Raw genomic sequence first — 12,861 nt, 5'->3', positions numbered from 1 at the left:
AAGCTTAAGGGCAGTCTTTACTTCATTAGGATTTTGAAAAGTTTTTGGAGACCTTAACTTTTGCCCTACTGCAGCTTTCACCCAGCATCTAAAGTTTTCTTCTTCACCCCATCGCATCAGACAGACATGTTTCGCACCAGCGCATGCTTCTCCCAGCCATGGGCACCGACACATTACTGTCTCTCTTCTTGTGTCTTCCTGGTCCTTCTGGTCCTCTCCCTCCCTTTTGTTCTCCTTCTTGTTTCCATCATCAGCTCATATGAAATCCTCCCAGCCCCCTAGACAGGGTGAGTAATTTTATTTTCTTTTGTGTTTAAACCCATCCTGTTTCCTTTCCCATTTTACTGTAGAATTTCAGGATTAAGCTACCCAAAAGAATAGTTTGGTATTTGGCAGTGGTTGGTGGGGGCAGCCAGTGTGTTTGGGGTGAGGTATGTTGGGTCATGCAGAGCATTCAGAGACCAGTGGCCAGCCACCTGGGAGTATTATCTCAGTGGTAGAGGAAGTTTGCCACCCCTCCTTAGTGCAGTTGATCAAACCATTTCTGGCTCCTGTGACTACCTGTAATCTGTATATACCCTTTTGAATGGAGCAGGAGGAGTGGTGGTTTGTCTTGACCTTCCAACACTAGACGTATGGAGTTCTATAAAGGCAGGACAGGTGTGACCTAGGGAAGTCAGTCCTGGTGCATGAAACAGCCCACTTACATTTGTGCTTGAGACACTGGGCTCAAGTTGAGTAGACTTGGTCTTGAATCCTAGCCTAGCTATACTTCTGGCTATTGTATCTAACTTCTCTGAGCCTTAATTTTCTCAGTTCGTGGCTATAATAATGGTATGGCTCTCATAGGGTTGTTGTGAAAGTTAAACATGAATTTGAAAGAAACAATTTTTTATAATTTTAAGCATCAGCTCATTTGGTCTTCACCACCCACTGGGCAGCTACCATTTGTCAAGGCAGAATTACACAGATGCAGAAAGTGGGGCTCAGAGCAGAGACATAAATTTCCAGATGTTTAGGAATTGATGGGGCAGGAACTCAGATCTGGGACTAGACTACAGAGTCCAAGTTCTGTCCAGTGCCCTGCCTCCCCAGTTAAATGTGACCATGCTGGCCAGATGCTAGGTGTAGTACAGAACAGAGAATAAGCCCTTAGAGCCACCGTTTCCAGGATAGTTATGGGCTTCTGGATCAGAACCTTTAAGACAGTTGGCAGAAGGTATTTTGTGGCTTTAGGCCCTAGATTGGGATTGGGCATTTGTGTAAGCCTAAAAGAGAGGCGTTCACTGTAGTCTCGGGTGGCGCTTGTCCCAAAAATCTGCACTTGGGTTTTTTTTTCTCAGTAAACAATGGAAAAAAGACTTAAGTTTGCTACCTTGTTCCTCTTCATCTAAAGAAAGGGCTTTTGCCCTCCTAACTCCCAGTCAGTAAGTTCCTGTGACAAAGGCAGAAGAAATGTAGTCCTAGAGATAGCCTGTTTATGTAGCTTAGCTCCTTCTCTCAGCAGCTGTCATATGAAGCTTTTTCTTGCTCACAGATAAGACGTTGTCTGTGGCAATTGAAGGCAGTGTGGATGAAGCCAAGGCTTTATTTAAGCCTCCTGAAGACTCCCAAGGTAATTTAGTTGGTATCCTCTCCCAAGTCTTCCATAGCTGATTCTGGGAGCACTGGGTCATCACCCAAGGGCATAGTGCTAGTCCTTTGGAAATTAGCTGTACTGGTTCTGAGTATGAGAGAGCTTGACTTTAATGACTTAATGCTCAAGGGTAGACAGAGAGAAACCCTGCTTGTGGATTTCATCCCTGTCACTCACTAGCTCACTGGTCCTGGGAAAGCTCCTTGACATTTCTGAGACTCAGTTTACTCACCTGTCAAAACAAGATAGTAATACCTCATATAGACTATCGTGGATTAAGTTTGGTCATGTGTGCAAAGTCTTTAGCATCATTCTGGGCTCATAGCAACTCCTCAAATTGCATGAGCTGCTACTGTTGTTATTATTTATATAACTGTTGCTGCAGCCACCACCATTACCAGTGGAGGGGCTTGTGGTCCATAGGATGACATTAAAAAGTATTTTCAGAAATGAGGGGTTGGGGTGGAATTATCAGGCATTTCTCTGTTTTTTCCTTGCATCACCGTGTCTTCCATACTGAATAAGCAGCAGCAAATTCATTTATTATGTATTCTAAAGAAACCCATTTACAAATGACACAGAGTCTTGGCCCCTTTATGCTTCGTGGGTTGAGGCACTTTAGGGAGCATTGGGACCCCCCTCCCCATCTCTAGATGCTTTTTTGTGGTTGCAGATGATGAGAGCGACTCGGATGCTGAGGAGGAGCAGACTACGGTGAGAGCCGTGTCCCCCACGAGTATGCTAAGCAACTGCCTGCTAGTTGGCAGGTGCCATTCTCCCCAGAAGCAGAAGAGAAAGGTTGGAAAGAAAGGGCTGCTGGGGGCCTGGCAGCCAGATACCTGAAGCAGCAGGTCCCAGGCAGCAGTACCGTGGCCCTGACCTGTAGGGAGAAGGAAGGGGAGATTCATGTGACCGGTGCTTATCTGCTTTGATCTTTCCTTTGTCCAGAAACGCCGGCGACCCACACTGGGAGTTCAGTTGGATGACAAACGCAAGGAGATGCTGAAGAGGCACCCGCTATCAGTCATGCTGGACCTGAAATGCAAAGGTCTGGTTTTCCTTGTTCTGGGGGACCCCATAGTATCTAAAAGTTTGGCTAGCTGCAGGTGTACAAAGTCCAGCAAACCAAAGTCCTCTTTGACCAAGAAAAGATTCTAGTTTCATATTTCTGTTTTTCCTCATTGTTTTGCTTAGAGTTTGTTTCATTTTTTTGAAGTCGTAACCATAACAACAAAACCAGGCACATAATGAATGATTGGTAGAATTACACCAATTTCTGAATTTGTTAAGTCAGATACACAGAACAAGTTGCAAGAGTATGCAGGTTTTAGTTTAGTTTAGTTTTGTTTTTGTTTTTTTTTAAGATTTTATTTATTTATTTGAGAGAACGATAGCACAGGCCAGGGGGAGGGTCAGAGGGAACAGGAGAAGCAGGCTCCCCGCTGAGCAGGGAACCCAGTGTGGAGCTTGATCCCAGGACACTGAGATCATGACCTGAGCCAAAGGCAGATACTTAACTGACTAAGCCATTCAGGCACCTTGAGTATGTATATTTTTGAGTAATATGACCATTGTGCTTAATATAACAGACATAAGTAGAGGTTTGTATTCTGTAGAGAATATATGTTTTGAAACTAGTTTTGTATGGATAAAAAAGCAAATGATAAAGCATTCTAGGAGTATAAGAGTTAACAGTTACATGCTAGTTTTTCTCTCACCTGAGACTCTCAGACTCTGATCCTTGGTCTTACCTCCAAGGACAACCATTATGACACATTTCTTATGTATTTTCTAGAACTCTTCTATGCATTGAGAAGCTTTTATACAAGTGTGTATTCTCTTTTCCTTTTAGTTTTTATACAAATGGAAACATACTGTACACACTGGTCCTCTCTATACTTTTTTTAAAAACTTATTATTTTGAGGTAATTTTAGACTCCATAATAGAGTTCTCATGCTCTTCACCCAGCTTCTCCTGATTGTCAGCATTTTACCTAACCACAGTACAATGATCCACAGTACAATGACTGAGATTATGGATTTTGGGGAGGAATACCATAGATGTGTCATCATCACATCAAATCAGGGGTAAATGGTGTCACTGTGTCTTATTACTGGTTACGCAGACCTGGATCCACTTGGTGATCACTTGAGATTACTTGAGCAAAGGCCTCTGGGCTGGGAGTCTGGAGCTTGTTAGAAGCAGCTAAGTCCAGCCCACACTCAAGAGGAAGGAAATAAAGTTCCCCCTGTTGGAGAGAGGAGTTACTAAGAATTTGTAGACATTCTTCTTTTTTTAAATCAATATAAAATTGACGTTGAGTTTTGTTTTTATAGTAAAAGTTTTTAAAGGCCTTGCTGACTTTTCTGTTCCATTACACCATAAACTGTTCTCATGTTCACCTTGTACTTGCTTTTCTTTTCCTCCTCCCCCTCCAGATGACAGTGTACTTCACTTGACTTTCTACTACCTCATGAACCTCAACATCATGACAGTAAAAGCCAAAGTGACAACCGCCACGGAGCTGATCACCCCCATCAGTGCAGGGTATTGGGCAAGCGCTATGAAAAGTGGGGGTGGCTGTGAGAAGAGCCTCAGTGTGGGCTGCTCCTGGTTCCTCACGCTCTGAGGAGGTGCATGACTGTGTTGATTTCTGTTGTCACATCCACATGGCCTAGAAGTCTTGGCGCATAACTGATATTTAGGAAGCACTTACTGACTTTAGTTGGTCCTTTTACTACATAGTAGATGATAAAATGACTACAGTGTATGGCAAATTGAGTAGGCAGGGCAGAGCACTGTTTTTATAAACAGTGGAAAGGCATGAATGGAGTTTGGCAGACATTATTAGGTTGACAAATTTAAATTTAGGCCATCCTCTTCCTTTACCTTTTCTCTCCCAAGGTGCTGGGATTTTTGTTCCACAGCTCAACTGGTACCAGGTTGTCCTTACCTGGTGGTGAGAAGAGGTTTTGAGGAAAGTGAGCAGAGGCATAGTAATCATTGCCACAGGTCGAGTATCCCCAGGAAGCCCCTGACTGTGGTGGTCTTGTTCCACAGCTAGGAATAGGAAGAAGGCAAGTGGACCCAAGAGAGCCTGGATGTTAAATAGCCTCACTTACAAGAGCACTAGCCTGGCCTAGCAGTCCTGCACACTGAGTCCTCGAGTTGGCTGTCCAAAGACCACTGAGTGTGGCAGGAGTCTAGCTCCTGCTGGGTTGTGGCTCTTCCTGTGGCGGCTACCTGATGGTGTGGTGTCCTTGGGTTTTCTACCCTGTACTTAGCGTTCACATCCCCTTCAGGCTGCAGTCTCAGTCCCTGTGTTTGAGAGTGGTGTTTGGTCACCTTTGGGTACTCGGGATGAATTGACCCTGTTCTCACCTGGCCCCAGCAGAGGGAGCCCAGGGCTGGCTTCTTCGGGCTACACTGCCCAGCCAGAGCTCTCTATCTAGGAGCTTGAGGCAGTGGTGGAGCTTCTACATTGTGCAATGATGGGAGCAGTGCTGCTGACTGCTTACCAGCTGGACTCAGAACCCCTGTGTGTCCCCAGTCTGCCACTTACAGCTGTGGGTGCACCTACTGAGTTTCCTGTCCACTGAGTCTGCTTTCTCGCTCTGGTCATTAATTGTGATATCCCCTTTGAGGGTGTTCATGAAGGATCGGGCTCAGTGCTTAGTGTAGGTGAAGCACTTGGTAAATAACAGTTGTGTTTATCATCATGAATTTGCTTAACTCTTCACAATAATTTTATAAGGGGAGGAAACTGAGGCCTGTGTACCTCTGTACTGTATGCCTGTCATTGAGAGGTGGGCTGTGGCCCCAGAAGAGAACCAGGATTATAGCAATTGCATCTTTATGGGCCTTCAGGTATGTCTAGTTCATCCCCCTCTTTTCCAGATGGAGAAACTGAAGTTCAAAGGGTATATGATCAATTATGGAAGCCCCTAGCCTAGGGCTCCAGACTCCCAGCCCAGAGGCCTTTGCTCAAGTACCTCTGCTTTGGCCCCTGGAGATACCAGCCTGGTATATGGTTCTATTTGTTTATCTACTAAACATAAGGATACTTTTTTCTCCCTAGTATAATCACAGTCTCACACTAATTCTTTAATATCATCCAATATCCAGTCAGAGTTCTGATTTCCCTGATTTTCTCACAACTGTTTGTTTTTACGTTGGGTTTTGAATCTGGATCTCTGTAAGGTCCAGATGTTACAATCGGGTGAAGCTTCTCTCAAGCTTCTTTTCATCTGAATGTTGCTGCCATGTGTTTATTTGTTGAGGGGAATGGGTTGTTTGTATGTTTCTCCAGTCTGGATTTTGATTGCATCCCTACAGTGCAATTTAATGAGTAATAGAATCTTTCATGTAAAATTTTAGTCAGATTTAGAGGCTTGATCAGATTTGGTTTTTTGTTTGGTTTGGGTTGGGTTGGGTTGGGTTGGGTTGGGTTGGGTTTTTTGTAGGGGACAGGAGCAGGACAGTATCATAGATGCTGAGTACTTTGATCAGGAGGCACAGGTGGTTTATTTTTGTAGCATTAGCATTGACAACCATTGCCAGGATCTATTCTTTATGGAATTGATGTATTTTTTTTTTTTTGGTTTTTTTTTTTTTTTTTTCAAAGATTTTATTCATTTATTCATGAGAGACACACACACACAGAGAGAGAGAGAGAGAGAGAGAGAGGCAGAGATAGAGGCAGAGGGAGAAGCAGGCTCCACGCAGGGAGCCCGACGTGGGACTCAATCCCGGGTCCCCAGGATCAGGCCCTGGGCTGAAGGCGGCGCTAGACTGCTGAGCCACCTGGGCTGCCCCAAGTTTGTTGGGTTTTTTTAAGATTTTATTTATTTATTCATGAGAGACATGGAGAGGGAGGCAGAGACATAGGCAGAGGGAGAAGTAGGGAGCTTCTGATGCTGCACTCGATCCCTGGACCCAGGATCACGCCCTGAGCTGAAGGCAGACGCTCACCACTGAGCCACCCAGACGTCCCACAGAATTGATGTTCTTAATACAAATGATTTAATGTTTAACGAACCTTGCTAAATATTCTTCAAGAAATTATTTTCCAGAGGTGCCTGGGCATGATCCCAGGGTCCTGGGATGGAGTCCCATGTTGGGCTCCCTACTTGACAGAGAGTCTGCTTCTCCCTCTGTCTCTTCCCCCTGCTTGTGATCTATCTCATACTCTCTCTCTTTTTCAAATAAAAGATAAAACCTTTAAAAAACAAAAGAAAGAAAAAAAATTATTTTCCAGATGATCTCCATTAGGGCATTTTAACTAATCAGTTCTTCCACTTTTAATTATTTTCCACTTTTACTTTACCAAATTTTTAATCTTTTAAAGTTTATTATTATTTTATATCAAAGATTTGAGTAATGGGGCAGTTTTTGTTTTGGTGTTTTTTTGTTGTTGTTTTTTAAAGATTTTATTTATTTACTCATGAGAGACACAGAGCGAGAGGCACAGACACAGGCAGAGGGAGAAGCAGGCTCCATGCAGGGAGCCCGACGTGGGACTCGATCCGGGGTCTCCAGGATCACGCCTTGGGCCGAAGGTGGAGCTAAACCGCTGAGCCACCTGGGCTGCCCTTTGTTGTTGTTTTTAAAGTAGGCTCCGCAACTAGTGTGGAGCCAAGTGCAGGACATAAACTCACTACCCTGAGATTGAGACCTGAGCCAAGATCAAGAGTTGGATGCCTAACTGAGCCACCCAGGAGCCCGTTGGTGTATTTTTATGACTATATATAATCTCTCCTTTTACATCCATTATTTTAACCAAATTCATTTGTCCTGAACCACGCTTTATTTATGGATATAAATTTTGTCAAGAAGATTTAATTCTTCCATCGTGTTTTGTTAATTAGGAATACTTTATTATGCAACTTTAGCTGTTCTGCTCTATTTTTGTTGATTCGTTCTATTAGTGATAGTCACTAAATATTGGCCAAAAGACTGACAGGTTTGTTTGTTTGTTTTAAGTTTTATTTATTTATTTATTTATTTATTTATTTATTTATTTATTATTTATTATTTATTTATTTATTGGAAGGGGAAGGGGCAGAGGGTGAAGGAGAAAGAAAAATCTCAGACTATGTGCTGAGCAGGGAGCCCAACTCAGGGCTCAGTCTCAGGACCACAAGATCATCATGACCTGAACTGAAGTCAGACACTTAAAACACTTGAGCCACCCAGGATCCCCTAAAAGACTGATAGTTCTTATTTATTTTTTAGCCAATTCTCCATGAAAGGCAGTAAAGGGGCAGAGACCTTGAGGAGGGGAGAGAATGTAGGAGAGACAGAACAGGGAAGAGTCCAAAGCTGCCACTGCCCCGTTGCTAAGTTCTTAAAGGCATGCGGGGGTCTGAGCAGCAGGATTAGTCCGTTCTGCCTGAGTTGCTCCTGATGCCTTACCTGAAAAGGTGAAGGAGAATCCCCTGCTGGTTGAGGGAAAGAATGATCCTTGTCCTTTGAGGTCAGCTTATTCCTCTCCCCTCCCATCCCTTCTCCACTTGTCATGTTTATTACAGGCTATGCCCTAACCATTCCAGGTGGGTGGCAATGGTGCTGTCTCTCTGCTTATAGCTCTGGGTCACCTTGTCTCCGCATGTGATAATGTCTTTTTCTGGGAACATAAAGGGGACCTTTCTCTGTGAGTAGCATCAGATTTGGTCAAAGTGAGATACACGTACCATCAAAGCTCTGCACTTGTTCTTTTAGAATAGAAAGGAATCTCTTATGCCCTTATGAAAATTGTGATTATTTTATCTCCAGTGTCATAGCGGTTTGCTGCCTCGAGGAAAGGCCCTGGTCACCATAAACCTCTTGAAGGGATAGGATTTTCAAAAATTTGGCAGTTAGGACTACTACTGTCTTTGATCAGACAGTGCAAATCCCAGTTGTAGCACTTACTAGTAGTGTGATCTTAGACAAGCCATATCTTTCAAAGCCTTGAGTTTCTTCTCTGTAAAATGGAAATGGTTATACTCCTTCAAAGGGTTGTGAGGATCTGGGGACCTTAAGTATAAAGGGTCTGGTCCACAAGAAGATTCTGGAAATGGTAGCATGATCATCACAGTAGGTGGCATTATCATCCCCAGATGACCAAGTCTGCCTTAAGGTGTTGGCCAGCGTTTTCACTGCAGTCTTTTCCCTTTTCCAGTGACTTGCTATCTCCTGACTCAGTCCTGAGCTGTTTGTATCCGGGGGATCACGGAAAAAAAACTCCAAATCCAGCCAATCAGTATCAGTTTGATAAAGTTGGGTGAGTCAGCAGTGTTTTCTCCTCTCCCAGCCTCTCTGCTTTGGAGTTTCTCTGGCAGCTCAAGCCCAGCGTTGGGGAGCTGTTAGAGCCAGAGGCCTGTCAGCAGGGAGTGGAGACCATATGGAAGGGTGGATGGAAGGATCAAACTTGGAGGACATGATAACATGTGATACAAAAATATGGTTTAACATTTTAATTTTCTAAAAAAAAAAAAAAAAAATTTAAATTTTCTGAGTATTAAAAACTTTTAAAATGTTTTAAAAATTGGTAGGCTAGTGAAGAGATCAAGGGCACTGCCTTTTTATTGAGATTTGTTTCTAAGTTGGGGTGGAAAGAGAAAAGCAAACTTGGGAGAGGTGAAATTCACAATAGGGAGATTATGAAGTTTGGAGGCTTTGCTGGCAACCTGGCTTTAAGTGTTGCTGAGCCTATAGGACCAGCCCATTTGTGAGTAGAGGGGGATAGGAGGAAGGCTACCCTGGGACCACTGAAGAAAGGACATAAAATCATTTTATGCTGTGTTCTTTTCTGTAGCATCCTGACTTTGAGAGACTATGTACTTGACCTAGGTCACCCCTATTTGTGGGTACAGAAGTTGGGTGGCCTCCACTTCCCCAAAGAGCAGCCCCAGGTGTGTACACTGATCCATTCTCCTTGGCTAAAGATCTTTACTTCCTCACCTCCTGTACAGACTCCAGAAAAGCTTCTGATGGCCTCTGGGGGCTTTGAATTATTAGAATGCTTTCCCTCCAAGCTATGATTTGTCCTCCCTCCACTCAGGATACTAAAATGTCTGAGGCCTACAAGTGTTCAGGTATCTTTTGCCTTCTCCCTGAGCCCAGTAGCTGTCTTGATCAAAGTAACTTGGGTCCTTGCTCTGGGTGCAGCATAGCTCCAGGCTCTGCCACCCCTCAGTCTTGGGTACAAAGATGCCAAAAATGAGGTGTCAACAGAATCCCAGGGGATCTGGCATCTTAGCAGAAGTCTTTCTTTCTCAGGAGCTGGCCAGTCCTCTTAAGAACCCAGTAGCTTGTATTGTTCCTCCTGGAACTAAGCATCAGGCCTGTCATAGCAGGCAAACCCTGCCATTCCCATAAGATACCCATCTCAGGGTGTGGGTGGTACTGGCTACCACAGGCAAGCAGGGCCTAGGAGAGAGGCAGTGCCTGGAGGAAGGGATGGAGCACTCAGGCATGCTGCTCACTGTCATCCACAGCACACAGTGATTGCTGACCACTCGCTGAGTGCCAGCCACATGGAGACAACCATGAAACTGCTGAAGACCAGGGTACAGTCCCGCCTGGCCCTCCACAAACAGTTTGCATCCCTGGGTAAGCTAATGTTAGGGCTGTGGTTTAAGGACCACTTGGACAACACAGAAACTAAGATGACTTTTCCTTTGCTCTGATGTCTTAAATCCTGGTGACACATCAAAGAAGCCTTGGTTCCTGGCTCTTTCTGAGCAGAGGTGTTGGCGGGACCCCTGGGGGAGAGCTACCAGCCCATCTAGACAGAGATCTGAGCTCCTCTCAGGGCCGTGAAGGCTGTCCTAGCTCACAAAAGAGGCCCAAAGCCTTCTGGGTGGTCCAAGTTAGTGGACTGGTCAGGAACAGCTTATTCTAGGTTAGTGCATGTCAGACTTTGGTATACATTCTACAGATATTAATAGCCTAGGTCATGCTTTGTAGAGCTTACATTTAGCTTATTTGAGTATAGCTGTTCAGGGAACCACCCCCTCATTCCTCCCCTAAGACCTATTGAGCTAGCATCCTCCATGGTGAGGCTGAACCTTAGTGTTTTTCATAAGCTCCCAGGTGATTGTGATGAGCCATTAACTAAGGTGGTAGCCAAATGGGTGTTCCTTTTCATTCATTCAGTAAATACTTGTCAAGGGCTTACCATGCATAAGGCACTTGTGGAATAGTGAGAATTTAGATCTTTCTGATCTAAAATAGTCACTGTCAGGAAAGGCATTGTATTTCTGGGACCCATCTAGAGACTGTACCACTCTGGAGCAATTCTTGTACTACACGTGGACCCAGATGTCTCCAGGGCAGCATTACTCCTCTGTCGGGCTTGCTCCTCATCAGCATTACTGGAGTTTTATCCCAAGGTTGTATGATTGTCATCCTGGACAGCGTTTACTGTGTTGGCATATTTGCAGATTGAAGTGCCAGCAGGAATTTGCCCTGGAGCAGTTCTTTAGGTCTCCTCCCTTAGAGGAACTGACACAGAACACTTCAGTCATTTCCTCCATCAAGGTCAGCTGTGAAAACACAGCCCTCTCGGCTATTTGATCTAATTAACAGTCACTGCTGCAGAGGCCCTGTCACTGGTTCTGATGACCTGAGGGGGGGGGGTGGTTGTTTCACTAGCCATCATTTGCATTAAATGTAATGCACCATGAATGCTGGTGCTAGGTCTGGCAACAAGCACATAGCACCAGCTGAAGGTCAGATTGGTGTGCCTGCATTCCTGGCACTTGTTGACCAGAGCATCTACTGAATGCCTTCTGTACCTGGACAGCTGGTAGGGCCAGCTGAGCCCTCCAGATGATACCAGTTACCCAGTGCAGCACCTGATTTCTACTTGTAATGCCATGTATCTTGCTCTCTTTTAGAACATGGCATTGTACCAGTTACCAGTGATTGCCAGTACCTATTCCCTGCAAAGGTGGTCTCCCGCCTGGTGAAGTGGGTGACAATTGCCCATGAGGATTACATGGTAAGTGGAGGAGTGACAGGTCACCCTTGCTGTCCCAAAGACCCACATCACATTTCAGCTCCTGCCCTTCCACCAGAAGTGCAGGTGATTTGACTAGACAATACAGGAGTTCTCTCCTCTGTGGTGACTTCTAGGAGCTGCATTTCACCAAGGACATTGTAGAGGCGGGACTGGCTGAGGACACTAATCTCTACTACATGGCACTTGTGGAAAGAGGCACAGGTAATTGCTCTTCTCATCACAGTGGTAGGCAAGGGTAGCTAGTAAGAATAAAACATTCCTGAGGGTTGCCCAAAGAAAGCAAAAGATCCTGGAATCCTGCTGGGGTGACTTAGCAAATAGTAATGATTGTAAGACCTATCATTCAGTGAGGACTTGATCTGTAACACAGCCACATCCATGTTTTGTCTCATTTAATCCTCATGACAGTGCTGGAAGTAGTAATGCAGGTATCCCCCATTTTCCTAAAGTTTGCATTCCACTTTGCTTTTACCAAAAAAACTATATTAATACCTGTTTTCATTAACCAAAAGAAAGAATTTTGGGACACCTGGGTGGCTCAGCAGTTGAGCATCTGCCTTTGGCTCAGGGCCTGATCCTGGATTCTCCAGGATCCAGTCCCGCATTAGGCTCCTTCCATGGAGCCTGCTTCTCCCTCTGCCTGTGTCTCTGCCTCTCTCTCTCTCTCTCTCTCTCTGTCTCTCATGAATAAGTAAAATCTTTAAAATTTTTTTCACTTTTATCAAAGAAGTTATTACTGTATTAATGTAGGCTTTTATTAAATAAAGTGGCATTAATGCTCAGAATGTGGGGGATGCCTCTTGCTTTTTGCCCCTTTGGCTTATGAAAGGTTTCATAGGAATGCTCTACTTTGGATAATAGGAGAAACCTGTATTCCCATTTTATTTTATTTTTGTTTTGTTTTGTTTTGTTTTTTTGTTTTTTTTTGTATTCCCATTTTATAGGTGACATTTAGGCTTAGTCACAAATGCAGTTTGACGTCTGAACCTGAGCTCTTAGCCCTTTGCTTTATCGTTCTCTAAAAGCAGATACCTGTTCCTCCTCTTCACAGAAGGGGTGACATGTCACTCTCAGGTTATGAAGTGCAGAGTGGCAGGACCTTCCTCTCTGTCTGGTGTTCCTGTACTCACTTTGCATCGAAAAGTGATGATTCATGATTCCTCACAGCTATCTTTGTGTCTAATTTGCCAAGGCTTCCTGTGGAGCCACCCAGGT

General features: G+C 44.4%; 1 protein-coding gene across 3 annotated transcripts in view; it reads left to right on the top strand.

Moving 5' to 3' along the window:
• Positions 1-12,861, top strand: part of THOC5 (THO complex subunit 5) — a 35,817-nt gene that overhangs the window by 15,142 nt on the left and 7,814 nt on the right. For 2 of the 3 annotated variants that reach the window (XM_077874250.1, XM_077874251.1), the window contains exons 10-19: positions 255-287; positions 1,538-1,615; positions 2,310-2,350; positions 2,585-2,684; positions 4,076-4,184; positions 8,800-8,901; positions 9,436-9,532; positions 10,118-10,232; positions 11,522-11,625; positions 11,760-11,847. In XM_077874250.1, the coding sequence (XP_077730376.1) occupies positions 255-287; positions 1,538-1,615; positions 2,310-2,350; positions 2,585-2,684; positions 4,076-4,184; positions 8,800-8,901; positions 9,436-9,532; positions 10,118-10,232; positions 11,522-11,625; positions 11,760-11,847 (867 nt within the window). The remainder of the gene's footprint in view (positions 1-254; positions 288-1,537; positions 1,616-2,309; positions 2,351-2,584; positions 2,685-4,075; positions 4,185-8,799; positions 8,902-9,435; positions 9,533-10,117; positions 10,233-11,521; positions 11,626-11,759; positions 11,848-12,861) is intronic. The other variant, XM_077874252.1, reaches the window with a different exon arrangement.

This window comes from Canis aureus, chromosome 27 (assembly GCF_053574225.1).
Source record: "Canis aureus isolate CA01 chromosome 27, VMU_Caureus_v.1.0, whole genome shotgun sequence".
NCBI lineage: Eukaryota > Metazoa > Chordata > Mammalia > Carnivora > Canidae > Canis > Canis aureus.
This window is presented reverse-complemented; position numbering and strand designations above follow the sequence as displayed.